This window comes from the organism of the source record quoted next, unplaced genomic scaffold (genome assembly GCF_019419815.1).
Source record: "Pyrus x bretschneideri cultivar Hongxiangsu unplaced genomic scaffold, Pyrus_bretschneideri_v1 Contig265, whole genome shotgun sequence".
Lineage (NCBI taxonomy): Eukaryota > Viridiplantae > Streptophyta > Magnoliopsida > Rosales > Rosaceae > Pyrus > Pyrus x bretschneideri.
Window position 1 is genome coordinate 834,076 of NW_025999574.1, and position 15,414 is coordinate 849,489.

The 15,414-nt window shown below is 37.5% G+C and overlaps 2 protein-coding genes across 4 annotated transcripts; both read left to right on the plus strand.

Moving 5' to 3' along the window:
• Positions 1–1,584: 1,584 nt before the first annotated feature.
• LOC103944985 (leucine-rich repeat receptor-like serine/threonine-protein kinase BAM3) lies at positions 1,585–7,212 on the plus strand. The gene is made up of 2 exons (XM_009355485.3): positions 1,585–4,515; positions 6,489–7,212. The coding sequence occupies exons 1-2, from the start codon at positions 1,941–1,943 to the stop codon at positions 6,911–6,913; spliced, it is 3,000 nt and encodes a 999-aa protein (XP_009353760.2). The 5' UTR covers positions 1,585–1,940; the 3' UTR covers positions 6,914–7,212.
• A 1,365-nt stretch (positions 7,213–8,577) lies between these two features.
• Positions 8,578–13,763, plus strand: LOC103944984 (YTH domain-containing protein ECT1). Of its 3 annotated transcripts, none has more exons than XM_048587392.1 (10): positions 8,578–8,837; positions 9,753–9,806; positions 10,189–10,250; positions 10,547–10,622; positions 11,267–11,331; positions 11,454–11,801; positions 11,906–12,421; positions 12,521–12,733; positions 12,886–13,059; positions 13,357–13,763. In XM_048587392.1, the coding sequence occupies exons 2-10, from the start codon at positions 9,779–9,781 to the stop codon at positions 13,462–13,464; spliced, it is 1,590 nt and encodes a 529-aa protein (XP_048443349.1). In that variant the 5' UTR covers positions 8,578–8,837; positions 9,753–9,778; the 3' UTR covers positions 13,465–13,763. The 3 variants fall into 3 exon arrangements, with proteins under 3 accessions (XP_048443349.1, XP_048443348.1, XP_048443350.1); XM_048587391.1 differs by having other exon boundaries at positions 8,584–8,837; positions 10,547–10,700; XM_048587393.1 differs by lacking the exon at positions 9,753–9,806 and having other exon boundaries at positions 8,586–8,837; positions 10,547–10,700.
• The last annotated feature ends 1,651 nt before the right edge of the window (positions 13,764–15,414 follow it).

Below are 15,414 nucleotides of genomic sequence, written 5' to 3' on the forward strand. Positions count from 1 at the left end.
TGGGGGTGGGGGGAGGGGGGGGGGGGGTATTATTATTATTATTTTTCTCTTTTCTTTCTTCTTTATTTGTTTTTCTTCTGAAGTGGAAGATCAAAAAGCAGATTGAGCATGTCTATATATCTGCTTTTACTTTTGAGCCCTCACTTTAAGACTGTTCCATCTTCTAAGAAATACTTAAATATACTACCGCCATCGATCTTACATTGTACATAGAGAGTTGGTCCCGGCTGGCCGTCTGTGTAGGGCAAGGAAGGAGATCGAACGGAATAAAGTTGCTGTTGCTGCATTGCACAGTAAAAGCTTCCACTGCGCTGGTTTCTTATTCCATGCAGCCTATATATTCACACAACAAACGTAATTATATATTGATCATTCAAACAAACATAGTAATCATATATTAATAATCATCATCTTTTACTTCTTACTATCCACTGTACATGTTGCACCAGGCACATGTTTCCAACTCAAGAATGATCAAAGGACTCTCGACTTATATATTATTCTACATATGGAAAATTACCACTCCCTATTTTTATTTTTTCTGTTTAGTTATTATTTTTTTGTATAAACTGTTTTTCTAAGGCTCGACTTATAGTTGTTGTGTTGTTTTTTTTTTCCTAATTTATTTATTTATTTATTAATTATTATTGTTGAGGGTGGGGTTCGAAACACTATTATGATCATTTAAAAAATGTAAAAACTTTAAATCCAGAATACATAGGTAGAATCCAACACCATATTTACTAAGATATTAAACTACATGCATTATTAAGAAAATTATCTATGTGCAATTATGCCTGCAGACTGATGAAGCACGCACACTGTGATGCTTACAGATTGTCATGACATGATGAGGCAAGCATGCATGGTTGCTATCATATGTATTATATTTACTATTTGATGGGTCCTCCATGCATGATCGATCGAATAAGTCTTTATGTGCTTTCTTTACAATTCCTGCAAACATAAATTTTATGACATGATCATGAAGAACAAAAGATGCTACCTAGCTGTACCATATCAATTGCCCTGTGGAAATCATACGAAAGTTATTTATGCAAACATTCTTGTACCTAATTCTAAACATTCAATAATTTATGTATAAGACCATGATTTAGGTTTCTCTCACTTTCATTGTTGATTAAAAACTCATAATCGATTTTATTTGTACGTATTTCTTCATTGCTATAACCTCGATTTTCACTCACACATTGCAACTTTGAGGAATATTTCTTCCCTATCACCTTTCTTTTTTCTTTCTCACAACTACATCATCATATAGATTTTGAAAAATACAGTCATTTACCAAAAGCTTCGAGATAATGTTACCATTTTCAATGATTGAATTGAAAATGCAGCTCCATCACCACTACTCTCATTCAAAGCAATAAAGAGCTAGCATAGCACATCCCCTTTGATTAAAGCTAAAGGGCATTTTTGTCATATAATAAAGAAAGAGAGAGCATCATCTCATGAACTTTTCCTTTCCTTCCCAAATATTAACTTTAAATTTGTTATCCAACGGCTCTTATATTTCATTTGTTCTCATATTTTTTTTTTCTCAAAAATAAAAAGTTTTCAACAAACCTTCTTCTATCCTTTTTCTTCCTGCTTTTTCCATCTTTGCTTTGTCTGAAGAAGGCTCCTCGCTTACCAGAATTTCAAACTTCCTCTCTTCTCTGAGAGAAGAGAAAAGAACAGAAAATAAAGAGACAAAAAGGAGAAAAGCAAAGGCTTACTTCTTCCTTGTATTTGAAGACTCTTTGTGAAAGAAGATGTTTGATTCCTTAACCCCATACTCACTTCATTTTTCTCAGATTCCTCCTGCTTTCCTGTCCCTTATCGGAAAATCTCAAATGCTTAAATCCCTCCATCTTCTCCTTGAATACTTCCAACACCTATTTTCTTGACTATTTTCCAGCAAACAATAACACACATGCATGATGGTCTTCCCCTTTATTGTCTTGACATTTTTCTATCTTGTTGGCACATCTTGTTTTGCTTCTTCCTTGGTCAGTGATTTTCATGTTTTAGTCACTCTCAAGCAAGGCTTCCAATTCCCGGAACCGGCCTTAAGCACTTGGAATTCTTCGTCTCCACGATCAGTTTGTTCGTGGTTCGGAGTTCGGTGCAATAGAGGAAGAGTTGTTGCAGTGGACTTAACAGATTTCAGTCTATCCGGCTCTGTATCTCCACTGGTTTCAGGCCTCGACCGCCTCACCGACCTTTCTCTTGCAGGAAACAACTTCACTGGCAGCATTGCCATTGCCAATCTCACAAGCCTTCAGTTCCTCAACATATCCAACAATCAATTCAGTGGAGGACTGGATTGGAACTACTCAGGCATTGCCAATTTGGAAGTTTTTGATGCTTATAACAACAACTTCACTGCTCCTCTTCCACTTGGGATTTTGAGCTTGAACAAGATCAGGTTCTTGGAACTTGGAGGCAATTTTTTCAGTGGGAAAATCCCAAAATCTTATGGGAATTTAGTCAGCTTGGAGTACTTGTCACTTGCCGGCAATGATCTCATTGGCAAAATTCCGGGTGAGTTGGGCAACCTCACTAACTTGAGAGAGCTGTACTTGGGGTATTACAATGTTTTTGAAGGTGGGATTCCAAAGGAGTTTGGAAAATTGGTCAATATGGTTCACATGGATCTCTCGAGCTGCGAACTGGACGGGCGAATTCCCCGCGAGCTGGGGAATTTGAAGGCACTCGACACGCTTTACTTGTACATCAATCTTCTTTCAGGTTCAATTCCAAGGCATATAGGCAACTTGACAAACTTGGTCAATCTTGATCTCTCCAACAATGCACTTACTGGTGAAATCCCATTTGAGTTTTCCACTCTCAAACAGCTCAAGCTTTTCAACCTCTTCATGAACAGATTGCATGGCTCGATTCCAGACTACGTCGCAGACTTGCCTAATTTGGAAACACTCGGGCTGTGGATGAACAACTTCACCGGGATCATCCCGCAGAAACTTGGCCAGAATGGGAAGCTTCAACTGCTCGATTTGTCCTCGAACAAGCTCACCGGCCAAATCCCACCAAACTTGTGTTCATCCAATCAGCTAAGAATACTAATTCTCTTGAAAAACTTTCTTTTCGGTCCAATCCCTCAAGGCTTGGGGACATGTTTTAGTCTCACTAGAGTGAGGTTGGGGCAGAATTACCTAAACGGTAGCATACCAAATGGCTTAATTTATTTGCCTCTGCTGAATTTAGCAGAGTTGCAAAACAATTACCTATCTGGCATGTTATCGGAGAATGCTAATAGCTCGTCGCAGCCAGCGAAATTAGGCCAGCTTAATCTGTCGGACAACCTCCTATCCGGTCCTCTACCATTTTCGCTTTCAAATTTCTCTTCCCTCCAAATCCTCCTACTTAGCAGAAATCAATTCTCCGGTCCAATCCCACCTTCAATAAGCCAACTCCATCAAGTACTAAAGCTTGATCTTAGCAGAAATTTGCTCTCTGGCGAAATCCCACCAGAAATCGGAAACTGTTTCCGTCTCACTTACCTTGACATGAGCCAGAACAACCTGTCCGGCTCCATCCCACCAGAAATTTCCAACGTTCACATCCTGAATTACTTGAACATATCGAGAAACCACTTGAACCAAAACATTCCCAAATCAATAGGAACCATGAAGAGCCTCACAATTGCTGATTTTTCCTTCAATAATTTCTCTGGAAAACTACCAGAATCAGGACAGTTCGCTTTCTTTAATGCTTCTGCTTTCGCCGGAAATCCCCACCTTTGCGGCTCTTTCTTAAATAACCCTTGCAACTTCACCACAATCACAAGCACACCCCCAAAAACCCACAGGGATTTCAAGCTGATCTTTGCATTAGGCCTGCTAATATGCTCACTTGTGTTTGCTGCGGCTGCTATCATCAAGGCCAAATCATTCAAAAGAAACGGTTCTGATTCATGGAAAATAACTGCATTCCAGAAGCTGGAATTCACAATTGCTGACATCCTTGAATGCGTGATGGACGGGAATGTGATTGGAAGAGGGGGAGCAGGGATTGTTTACCATGGAAAAATGCCGAATGGGGTTGAAATTGCAGTGAAAAAGCTACTTGGTTTTGGACCGAATAGCCACGATCATGGCTTCAAAGCCGAAATCCAAACGTTAGGCAACATTCGGCATAGAAACATTGTGAGGCTGCTGGCATTTTGTTCGAACAAAGAGACCAATCTGCTTGTTTACGAGTACATGAGAAACGGAAGCTTGGGAGAGGCACTGCATGGGAAGAAGGGAGGTTTCTTGGGGTGGAATCTGAGGTACAAAATTGCAATTGAAGCTGCCAAAGGCTTGTGTTACCTTCACCATGATTGTTCTCCATTGATTCTTCACCGGGACGTGAAATCGAACAACATTTTGCTCAATTCGAGCTTTGAAGCGCACGTTGCGGATTTCGGGCTTGCCAAGTTCTTGATGGATGGGGGTACGTCTCAATGCATGTCTGCAATTGCAGGCTCTTATGGCTACATTGCACCAGGTATGTTAATAGTTTCTTCTTCTCTATCAATTTTACTTTACTATGATTTTATTCCTAGGTTTGTTTATAACGAAAGATTGCTATGCAAATTCAGTTGTCTAATGTATTGATGCATTGACCGAAGTGGGTACTACATTGGTAGTTAAGTTAGTTAATATGTGAATTTTTGCTCTTGTCAAAATTGTGGGCCACATCATTAGACAATCATAGTCGTCAGTTTTCAATGCTTATGCATTGGTCTAAAAATACAGTTTTTTGGATTTTATAAAATCATTTTTGTTAATATTTTACATTTTTTTTAATTGGACATGATTTCTTATGCAAAAATGTTTACTTTTCCTTTATTATTTGGACTTGATCATGACCATAAAGAATATACATACCAGTGTAATCATGTAGGGCATTAGTTTGTTTTCTTGGTTGAGAACTTAAGGTGTTAGTTTGGGTCCTTTATTTATTTTTTTTTATTTTTTATTTTTTGGTTCTAAATTTTGGGTCCATTTAGGTGTTAGAAATTTTTTCTTTAAATACTTAATTAAAAGGGGAGGGGAATTGCATCTTGAGACATCTTCTAACATAAAAAAAATAAAATAAAAAAACGATGAAGAAGAAAACCTAAGTTCATTTACTATATTTCTTATGGAGTTGATTTTCACACACATTTTTTAGCCAAACACATATAATTTTTTTTTTAAATTATTAATAAATAAATCAAAAGAAAATAATATACATAATTAAACAAAATTATATAAAACGAAAAGAAGAGTGTAAATCATTTTCTTATTCCTTATTTTTCTTTTGTTTATTGATTTTTGAGTTGTGTGATTCGGATTCCTAATACCTTTAATTGGTAAATGTGATTCCTATAGTACCACAAGGCCTGCACCTGCACAATCTCTCGAAGTCCCTCCCATAAAAATCTATATGCATGCAGTACCGGTACACACGAAACCCTAGAAAAAACCATGACACACACACATCTCCTTGCACTTGACCTGAACCAAAGGGAGAAAAGAAAAAGAAAACTAAAATTTGGCACGTCTATAAACCACCGCAATCTGTGTCCACCGTCGACAGAGACAGAGACAGAGAGGGAAGAAACAAATAAGATCATTATGCATGGAATTTTCTTGGTAACACAAAACACACAAACTGCCTCTCTCCTCTCCTCTCCTAAGTTCTGTGCCAGACTACTCATTATTCTGAGGTCCACTGTTTAGTATTAGGGAGTATTTTTATTCACCATTATTAGTGGGGTGTACGCTCATTATCTTATTTATCATCGTTAGATGAGTTTGAATTTCAAGATTCGTGTAGTGAATAAGCACAAATCTCAAAATTCAAACTCATCTAATAGTAATAAAGAAGGTAGTGAGCATATACTACACTAAATGACGATGAACAAAAATACACTCATTATATATATATACACAGTGCCGCATCTTGAAGAAAAATTTATATGAAACAACTTCATCATTTTATTATTATTTATAATAAAATTATAATATATATAAATTTTGACACATCTCGTTATATTAATATAATAAAACGCTACCTGATTGTAAAACCGGTTGACGTGAAACCTATCATCCGCTCTCTCGGTCTGATATCAGAATGTGTACTCTGTGAGGTCAATCTGACAATGACACACAATACACAACACAGGACAGAAGTCTGACAGTGATGTCTAATCCAACAGCACATGACTGCCATGAAAGCCAACCGGACATTAATTTATATACATACATGTTTATTATATATATAGGTCACCACTGCCCGTTGAAAGCCCCGACTGCTTTGCTTTCCTTTCGGTTCTCCCTCTTGCAACTCGCATCAATCCATTCACTTTTTTATTTTTCTGCCCTACTTTTTGCTTTGTTTCAAATTTGGGCCCTAGCCCCTTTTGTTGTGGGTTTATTTTCTTTCCGAGTTTTGGTACTGATGCTTGTTATATATGCATGCATGTGTTGCAGAGTATGCATACACACTGAGGGTGGACGAGAAGAGCGATGTATATAGCTTTGGAGTTGTGCTGTTAGAGCTTCTGACAGGGCGTCGGCCGGTGGGCGAGTTCGGTGAAGGCGTGGACATTGTGCAGTGGTCGAAGAAAGCAACGAATTGTCGCAAAGAGGACGTTACAAATATTGTTGATCATAGGCTTACAATATCTCTGCCCAAAGATGAAGTAATGCACATGTTCTTCATTGCAATGCTTTGCATCCAAGAAAACAGCGTCGAAAGGCCGACGATGAGAGAAGTCGTTCAGATGCTATCGGAGTTTCCTCGTCACTCTCCCGAATCCTTTCAGTCGTCCTCGTCTTTAGCCACTTCCCAAAATTCCAAGAATGTCGATAAAAACGGAAAAGGTCCCAAGTTCAAACAAGATACTTTGGTCTAATAAGAAACGAACATGTTTTTTTTTTTTCTCCATCATTTTTTGGAGTTTAATATATATATATATATATATATATATATATGTGCTTGATTTTGTTGAAGCTAGCCGTGCTATATGTGAAAGTCGGTTCTTTCTTTTGATTTATCAAGGGGATTTGCTAGGCAAATCAAACAAATTTGGGAGAAGGATTAGATAGTGTTATGGAGGGAGGATGATAAAGTTGGGCCTTTTCAGGCCTAAATATTGTAAAATTGTAGTTGGGCAACTAAGAGCATGCAAACTTAATGGGCCACTCTTTTGTATCGTATTACAGCATATGCACGACATGTTTACTACGATCCCTCCTCTGCGACACATTTATTTCTGCTATAAATTTAGATAAAATGGGGGAGAGTTTTTGTTAGAGATTCAAGTAGAACGAGGGTGATGGATCTCCCTGTTTATTTTTTGTACTGATATTAGTCAGATAATTGGGTAGGAAGGGAGGCACGATAACACTGAGAAAGTTGGTACCGAATTTATGATATCTGAGATTTGAATATGAAATCTCTCATTAATAAGTGAAGAGAAATATCATTAAACTGTAGTATTAAGTGACACGAGATTAAGTGAAAGAATATGTGTCCATCAATTAGATGGGAGACATATATAAAATAAGCAAAATAAACACAGAAAATAAAGCCGAAATATGTGGAAAAGCAAGAACTTCTCTCTTTAGGGGTTAGAAAGAATAAACTCCCCATTCCCCTCTAGAACTCCCATCTTCTTGCCATTTAGTACTACAGTCTAGAGGTATTCCTCTTCAATTGTATGAGAGAGGTCTTAGGTTCGATTCTCATCAAAGGAGAATTTGAACCACATTATTGTTAGCTCATTGTGAGGCCAAACCCACCTCCCTCCCCCTTAGTAGATACTACCGTTTGTTCAAAAAAAAAACAAAAAGCTCCCACCTTCTTGTGCTCCACCTACAAACGTCGTCTTAGTTTGTTGTTTGAGAGTTAATGGTCGTTTTTCTGACATTTAACGTCATTTTATAGTGTCTTCATTTCTGTACTTTTCCACTCTTGTTATCTTCATGTCATATTTTTCAAGTCCAAACAACCACCCCCCATCTAATTTGTATGAAACGTTAAAGTACATGTATCATACATTGAAATTTTAAAATAAATACAATTAACGAACACTAAGTGTTCATTTGGAAGTATTTTTAAAATAAATAAAAACGCTTTTATTGAAATTGATTTTGGATTTTAACAACACATTAAGTGCTTGCATGGAGCATTTATAGTGTTTTTTATGTATTCATTTAGATTATTACTAAAATTTGATTTAAAATATTTACACTGATAATACTTTCAAGTTTTAATTATTTTAAAAACATTTTTAAACGAGTCTTAAAATGCGATTGTGAAAAGTCATGTGCTCAAACTATTTGCTAAAAAGGGCGTGGAGGACAGCGAGCAAAACAAATCATAAAACATAAAACCGACCCGAAAAGTCATGTGCTCAAACTATTTGCTAAAAACGGAGCGGAGGACACCGAGCAAAACAAATCAAAAAACATAAAACCGACCCGAAGTAACAAATTTTCAAATCCCCTCCAAACAAACAAACAACGGGAAATTAAATGAGAAGGCCCTTCCCAAAACGTCGGCACCCACTTTTTTGACCACACTAATCCAACGGCTCCAAAACCTTCTTCAAAGAACTAGGAACTAATCGTGACCCTCGATCATTCCATTATTTCTTAAGGGCTTACACCACACAGTGCGTCAGTGCCGGTTCCCCTCCCACTTCTTCTTCTGCAGTCGCACACTCGTCTCACTCCTCTCTCTCTCTCTCTTCTCTCTAGAATTCGAATCGCAGAAGCGGTTCTTCCTTTTATCGCAGCAGATCGGCCTCACTCGTTTCGATCCGCGTTTCTTAGGTGCGTTTCTCTTCTCACTTTTTGCGTTTTTTGTTCATTTAAATCAAATTTTTGGTTCTTCGAAACGCTTTCGTTCGCTGTTTTGATTGGTAGAAGCTTCTTGTTTTTAGTATGAAAATTAAATTAAAATTTCAAATTTCAACTTTTAACTTTTCTGTTCTTGCGTTTTACATGAAAATCGACTATGAATCCCCCTTTCTGCTTCTATTTTTTTTTTCCTAGTTTGGTATATTTTTGTTTGGATTTTTCTGCTTGTAGTATCGTTGAAACCAGAGAGATTTTCTTGGGAAAAAAGGAAACGAGTTTTTGAATTTTAAAATTCAAAATTTGAAAATTTCCTCTTCTTTTCTTGCATTGATTTCATCAAATCAACAAATCTTGCGGAAGAAGAATTTCAAATGCGTTTGAAAAATATCTCAGGGTTGAGATATTTTTTTGAAACGTCTAATTAATTTGTCCTCATATTTTTCCGCTTCCTATATTTTTTAATTTATTTTTTGCTGAAGCTTTCAATTTTTTTTATTTTTTTATTTTTTAGAAAAAAGGAAGATGACCCAGATGTCCCTATCAGAAGGGAAAATGGAATCTAGTGTTTTCCAAGGGAAAAATCAAATCTTTTTCACGACCTAATTTCATGGATTTGCTAATTTACGCCTGTTGCATAAGTTGCCCCTCTTATTTTTCAAATCTCCTTTGAAATACTGGTCAAATTTTGTAAAAAAAAAGGATAACTTAAGGGTTAAGTTCATAGTGAATTTTTAATTAGAATTAATATATTTCTTTAATTTGAAAGTTTAACCAGTTAGGGTCACACTGCTGTGAGGCTTATAAACCCTAGGAAGATAATAGTGCTATTACACCTTACTAACCCCTATTTTCCTCCTCTTTTTTTCCTTCTTTGTTGTTCGGTTCTAGGCTGAATTGGGTTTCAAGGATTGGTAATGGCGGGCGAAAAGAAAATTGAGAAAGGTAATTATTGACTAGTTCTTAATCTTTAGTGGAATTTGCTTCAAGTTTTAGTAGACAATCATATTTGCAGGGTTTTTAGGTTAAATAATTTTTGGGTTTGTTTTAAATGATTGAATTGAGTGTTGGGGCTAAATAATTTTCGGAAGCCGTAGACATGTGCTTTCATGGTAGAAAATTCCATGAATTGTTGTGTTGCAGTCAAATTTTCTTTACTAAAATATCATGATTTCGTTTTGCTACAGTTTATGCATCCATGTAATGATTTGCTTGAAGTTCTATTTAATATGATTGACCCGATTGATATCAATTTTTGCGTAATTAATGGAAAATTTTATTTTGGATGGGCAAACATCTGATGTTTTTCTTGACTATCTATTTCCAGTGGAGCCTGTATCCACTGTATTGAAGGCAGATCCTGTTACTGGATTGAGTGAGCAAGAAGTGGTATGTAAATCCTTTCTTTACCTGATGTTTCATTTTTTCTGTATCTGTCCCTGCTTTCTGCCCCCTCCCTGTCCTTTAATTCTAGCCGTGTTGATTGTTTCTTGATTGATTGGATTTTGTATTCCAATACCAATGTTGCATGTGTTTTTTATTGTATCCTTAAAGTTTTGATTTTTTTTAAATTGCAAGTTGTGATGTTGATATTTGGACATGGGTTGTGTTTTAGATAATGTTGAAGGTTCGGCCTTGACTATAATATTCTCATTTCTGTTCTTCTCTGTTTATTTCTCTTGCAGGTTTCTGGGAAAGACGGAATACCATCTGATTCAAAGTCAATGTCTCCTTTATTGGATGCCACCTCTAGCATCAAAGGTGAGACCGATCAAGTCTCAGTTGGAGAGCATGGTGCTTACTATCCACCTACTAGCTGTTACAATTATTATTACCCAGGTTAGATGTCAAAATGGTTCTTTGTGTTTGGTCTGACTTTCCATAGTTTATTTATGTAATAGAGTTCTACTAAAGCCGTTAATTTACTTGGGAAGAAAGAAGTTCTTCTTTATGCACCTAAGCAACGTAAGATCTTTATTATCATCTTTTGCACGTTTAGTCTTATTGTATTATTTTTGAGTGGTGATTCCCATTGAGCAATAAAATTTGTTTTTTCAATGAAAACTTTGCTGCTGTTACTAAAGGTTTATGTGTTATGCAATCCATCTATCTATTTGTAAGGATTGCAAGGATTGCAACTAGGCAATTAGCATGAGTATACAGTTCAAACATGAAATCCATCGTGAAAAGTGCAATAAGGATTATGTTGTTGAGATACTAAAGCTGTATTTTTCGTCAAAAACATGAAACCCTGTGTCAAATGTGGAATAAAAGACGTGAATACACTTCTAGAAGAGTGCTTAATGTAGTTTGGTTTGTCTAAACTGTGCTTTAGTCAAAGTACATGTTATTTCTGCGACTTAGATTCGTTTTAGTACTCAAATTCTGGGTTTTTTGGGGTGCAGGATATACTGGATCGTTTACGCAGATGGATGATCATGGTTATCTGCATGCTAATGGTTCACATACGGTATGCTCATCTTTTAGCTGTTTCAATTGGGTCTAGTATGCTTAATTTATTCATGAATGTGATCATTTCTAATTGAGCATGCAATTTCTTCTTTTTCTTAATTACTGTTCCATGGTGCGCAGTCAGACAATGGTTCAATGGTGTATTACCTTCCCAGCTATAACCCATATGCCCCAGGAACTCTGATGGGAGCGGACGGGCAAGGTGTTGGCCAACAACAGTATTATCCTTCCTCAGGATATATGCAACCACCTGTTTCATATGGATCAGAAGCTGCGCCTTGTTATTCCTGGGACACAACATTTGGTGGAAACGTCTCGACTGCAGCAAATGCTGGTTTTGGAAATGTAAAGGCTGGACATGCATCAACTGCTTTATCTAGGTCAAATGGTTTTATGTCGACTAAAGCCAATGGCCCAACCAAGTTTTCCAAGCCTCTCCCTACACAACCTAGCAAGTCACTAAACAAGGTTCGGAACAGAATTTCTGCAACTTTGGTTCAGTAACTTCCAAATTTATTTGCTGATATATAACCAGAACCATCTAAATTGTTGGTATAAATTTAAATGCACAGATTCCTCATCTGGGTAATGATTTCTCAGCGGGTGTTTTGAAGGGATACCCACCAGCTGGAAGATTCTCATCTTTTACCAACCAGAAATATGGTTTGTTTCCTCCTACTGGTCAAACATACTACAAATCTAATGGAAGAATTGTGAATGGAAATGATAGTTTCAAGTTGAGGGAAAAATATAACAGGAATGAAGATTTTGAATCCTCAGCTGAGTTGACACGTGGTCCAAGGTCCCACAACAAGATTTCTCCGTTAGACTCACCAATTGAGAAGGAAGAACTAGGAATTAGTGTCCGTAGAGATAAATATAACTTGCCAGATTTTCAGACTGATTATGAAAGAGCAAAGTTTTATGTCATCAAGTCTTACAGTGAAGACGATGTCCATAAGTCCATTAAATATGATGTTTGGGCCAGCACTCCCAACGGCAATAAGAAACTAGATGCAACATTTCATGATGTGGAATTGAAATTGAGGCAAACCAGCACTCAGTGTCCCGTCTTCCTCTTCTTCTCAGTGAGTTTGATATATGCAATTTCTCTTGATTTTTGGGTTATAGAGTGTCTCGTTTCCCAGGTCTTGCATTTGAGATTGAACTTTTATTATTGTTCTCAGGTAAACGGAAGTGGACAGTTTGTTGGTGTAGCTGAGATGATTGGACAGGTAGATTTTAATAAAGATATGGATTTCTGGCAAGTTGACAAGTGGAGTGGGTTCTTCCCAGTAAAGTGGCATGTAATAAAGGACATACCGAACTCTAAGTTGCGGCACATTATCCTTGAAAACAATGACAACAGACCAGTAACTTTTACCCGGGACACTCAGGAGGTACTATATTTATTTTTTATCTCATCGGCAGCAGTATTTTTCCGTGAAACATGACAACCTCGTTTTCCTTGTTTGCCCTGATGGATGTTCTCTGTTTCATTGTTATGGCATGATTGAATTAAGAGTGTTGTAACTTGTATTATAATTTTCAGATTGGCCTCAAGCAAGGTTTGGAAATGCTGAACATTTTTAAAAGTTACACGGCTAAAACGTCTTTGCTAGATGACTTTACGTTCTATGAAAATCGGGAGAAGTCTCTGCAAGCCAAAAGGAGCAATAAACCGGCAACTTTGAAAATGGAAAATTACGATAATGGTGATATCACTGTAAGTTTTCCTTTCTTTGTCTAATGCATTTTAGCATGACATCTACTTTATTGAGTTTACGAGCTGTGTTGGTTTTTTCAAATGACAATTTTCATCTGTATGGTATTCTATTACATATTGTACTTGTAGATATATGATTTCCCTAAACTTAACGATGCTTTGGTGACACACTTGACATAAAGTAAATGAAAAAAAAAGCAAATGTTCACTTTCGTTTGTTTTCATTAATCATGACATTTGTGCAGAAAACTTGCAGTTAATTAATTTTGGTCTAACCCTACTAACCACATTTTGCAGAAGCATATGAATGGTGGAGGGAGAAACATCGATGTCGAATCTGGTGGGATGAGGATGGGTTCTCTCATCTCGCTCACGAAAAATCTATCCCTCGACGCCTGCCCATGATGACAGCGATGCTACAATTAGGCATGAGTTATACACATTGCCTAAGGTCCAGAAGGTTTTGATTCTTATCATCCTTTTTTTTTTTTTTTTTTTTTGTTTTCCTTTTAATTCTAGCTATATATTTTTTTCAATTTTTCTATCAAGGCTGGTTTGTGAGTTTAGTTTTTGTGCTTGGGTTATTTAGCGGGTGAGTTTTGAATTTCATGTGAACAAGTGGTCTTACTAGTCAATGTTTGTCTTTTCTCTCTATATCGAAAGATTGATTTTTCAATAAACAGTTTGTGTTGTTTTTCGGTCAATTTGTTTGTCTCATGTACACGGGAGGTTCATTGGTTATCTCCGATTGCATCTTGCAACATATTAGCACGACAGATGTGACGTTTTATCACAAAAAACTTTCGTTCTTATTTAGAATTACAACCGTTAATTACATTATATTTTCTTCTAACTTTTTGATACGACCTTTTGACATTCGGAAACAAGAATCCCCCTCTACGCATCGTGCAATTGAGTTACATTTATTCCATGGTGTCATGGCTAGCTGTAGTAATACCTTCTGTGGCTACGACCCTCGCTAAATTGGCAAAGGCTCTCCGTGGCCGACGGCGGTGCCAAGTTGCTTGTATGGAAGAAGCTGTTAAGAGCTCCGACTGCTCCGCCTGAGGATCCCCTGAGTTGGACATCTCCTTGCTCAAATGCCACCAGAATTTACGGAAACGGCCATGAGAGCGAAGGCTTCAGAAACTTAAGAGAAGAAATTAATAATACGGGCATCAATATTAATTGTTAAACAATTTTGGGTAAATGACAAAAAACTATCTCAACTATCGGTGTTACGACATTTTCATATCTCATCTTACGAATTTGTGCCAATGTCAGATATTTGTCAGTTTTTCTGTTAATTTCTCAGTTAAGTGCTGACGTAGCTAGAGATGAGACCTATTTTTTAATTAAAAAATTAATTAAATTTTAAAAAATTAAAAATTAAAAATTAAAAAACTAAAAAAATTAAAAAATGGCCTAAGGCATCCGGCCTTCCCTTTTCTCCACCGGCACCAACCTTTTTTATTCTTCTCTTCAACAACCACTAAACCCTTCCCCGTCCCCCCAACCGTCCTCCGTCACCCTCTCTCTCTCTTCTCTCTCTCCTCTCTCTGGGATGTGGTCTCACTCCTCCGTCCCTCTCCCCACTCGTACTCGTCCTTCCCTCACCACGACCTCCCAACCCAACCCGTTCCTCCCTTGGTCCTTCCATACCCAACCTTCCTTCACCACCCCACCATCGCCTCTCTTCCTCCATCTTCACCACCCCACTAAAGAAACCAAAAATATCAAGCCCACACCAAAAAAAAAAAAAAAAAAAAAAAAACCAAACCCACACCCAGATCCTTTTCCACTCCCACACACCCATCACCCTCATACACACACCCAGATCCCCTTCCCCTCCTACACACCCAAACCATCAATTCCCAGAATCAAGTTTCAGAAAATGGGCAAGGTTTGAGAAGGTGCACCGAAAACCCAGATCCCCTTCTATCCTATCTCATTTCTCTCTTTCTCTCTCCCCAAAACATAGACTTACAAGCCATGAAACGCACGAATTCTCTCCTCCCTCACCTCATCACCTTTCTCTCTCTCTTCACCTCCTCCTCCTCCTTTTCTCTTCGATTGCCGCTGCCAAGCTCACGAACCCTATCAGGCTCGCTAAGTCCAGCTTCCCGTCTGTGCATGCGAAGCAGTTGATTAGAGCCTTCAATCTCTTCCCGAGGAAGACATCAACATCATCGACAACCCCGATTCCTCGACATGAATAGGGATTAGCTCGAGGTTGGGTGGGAGAGAAAGGGATCTGGGTTTTTGGGGAGGGGGGACACGGGTTGATGGGTTTTTTTTGGTTTTTTGTTTTTTTGTTTTATAAAATTTTTAATAATTAATTATTTTTTTAATAAA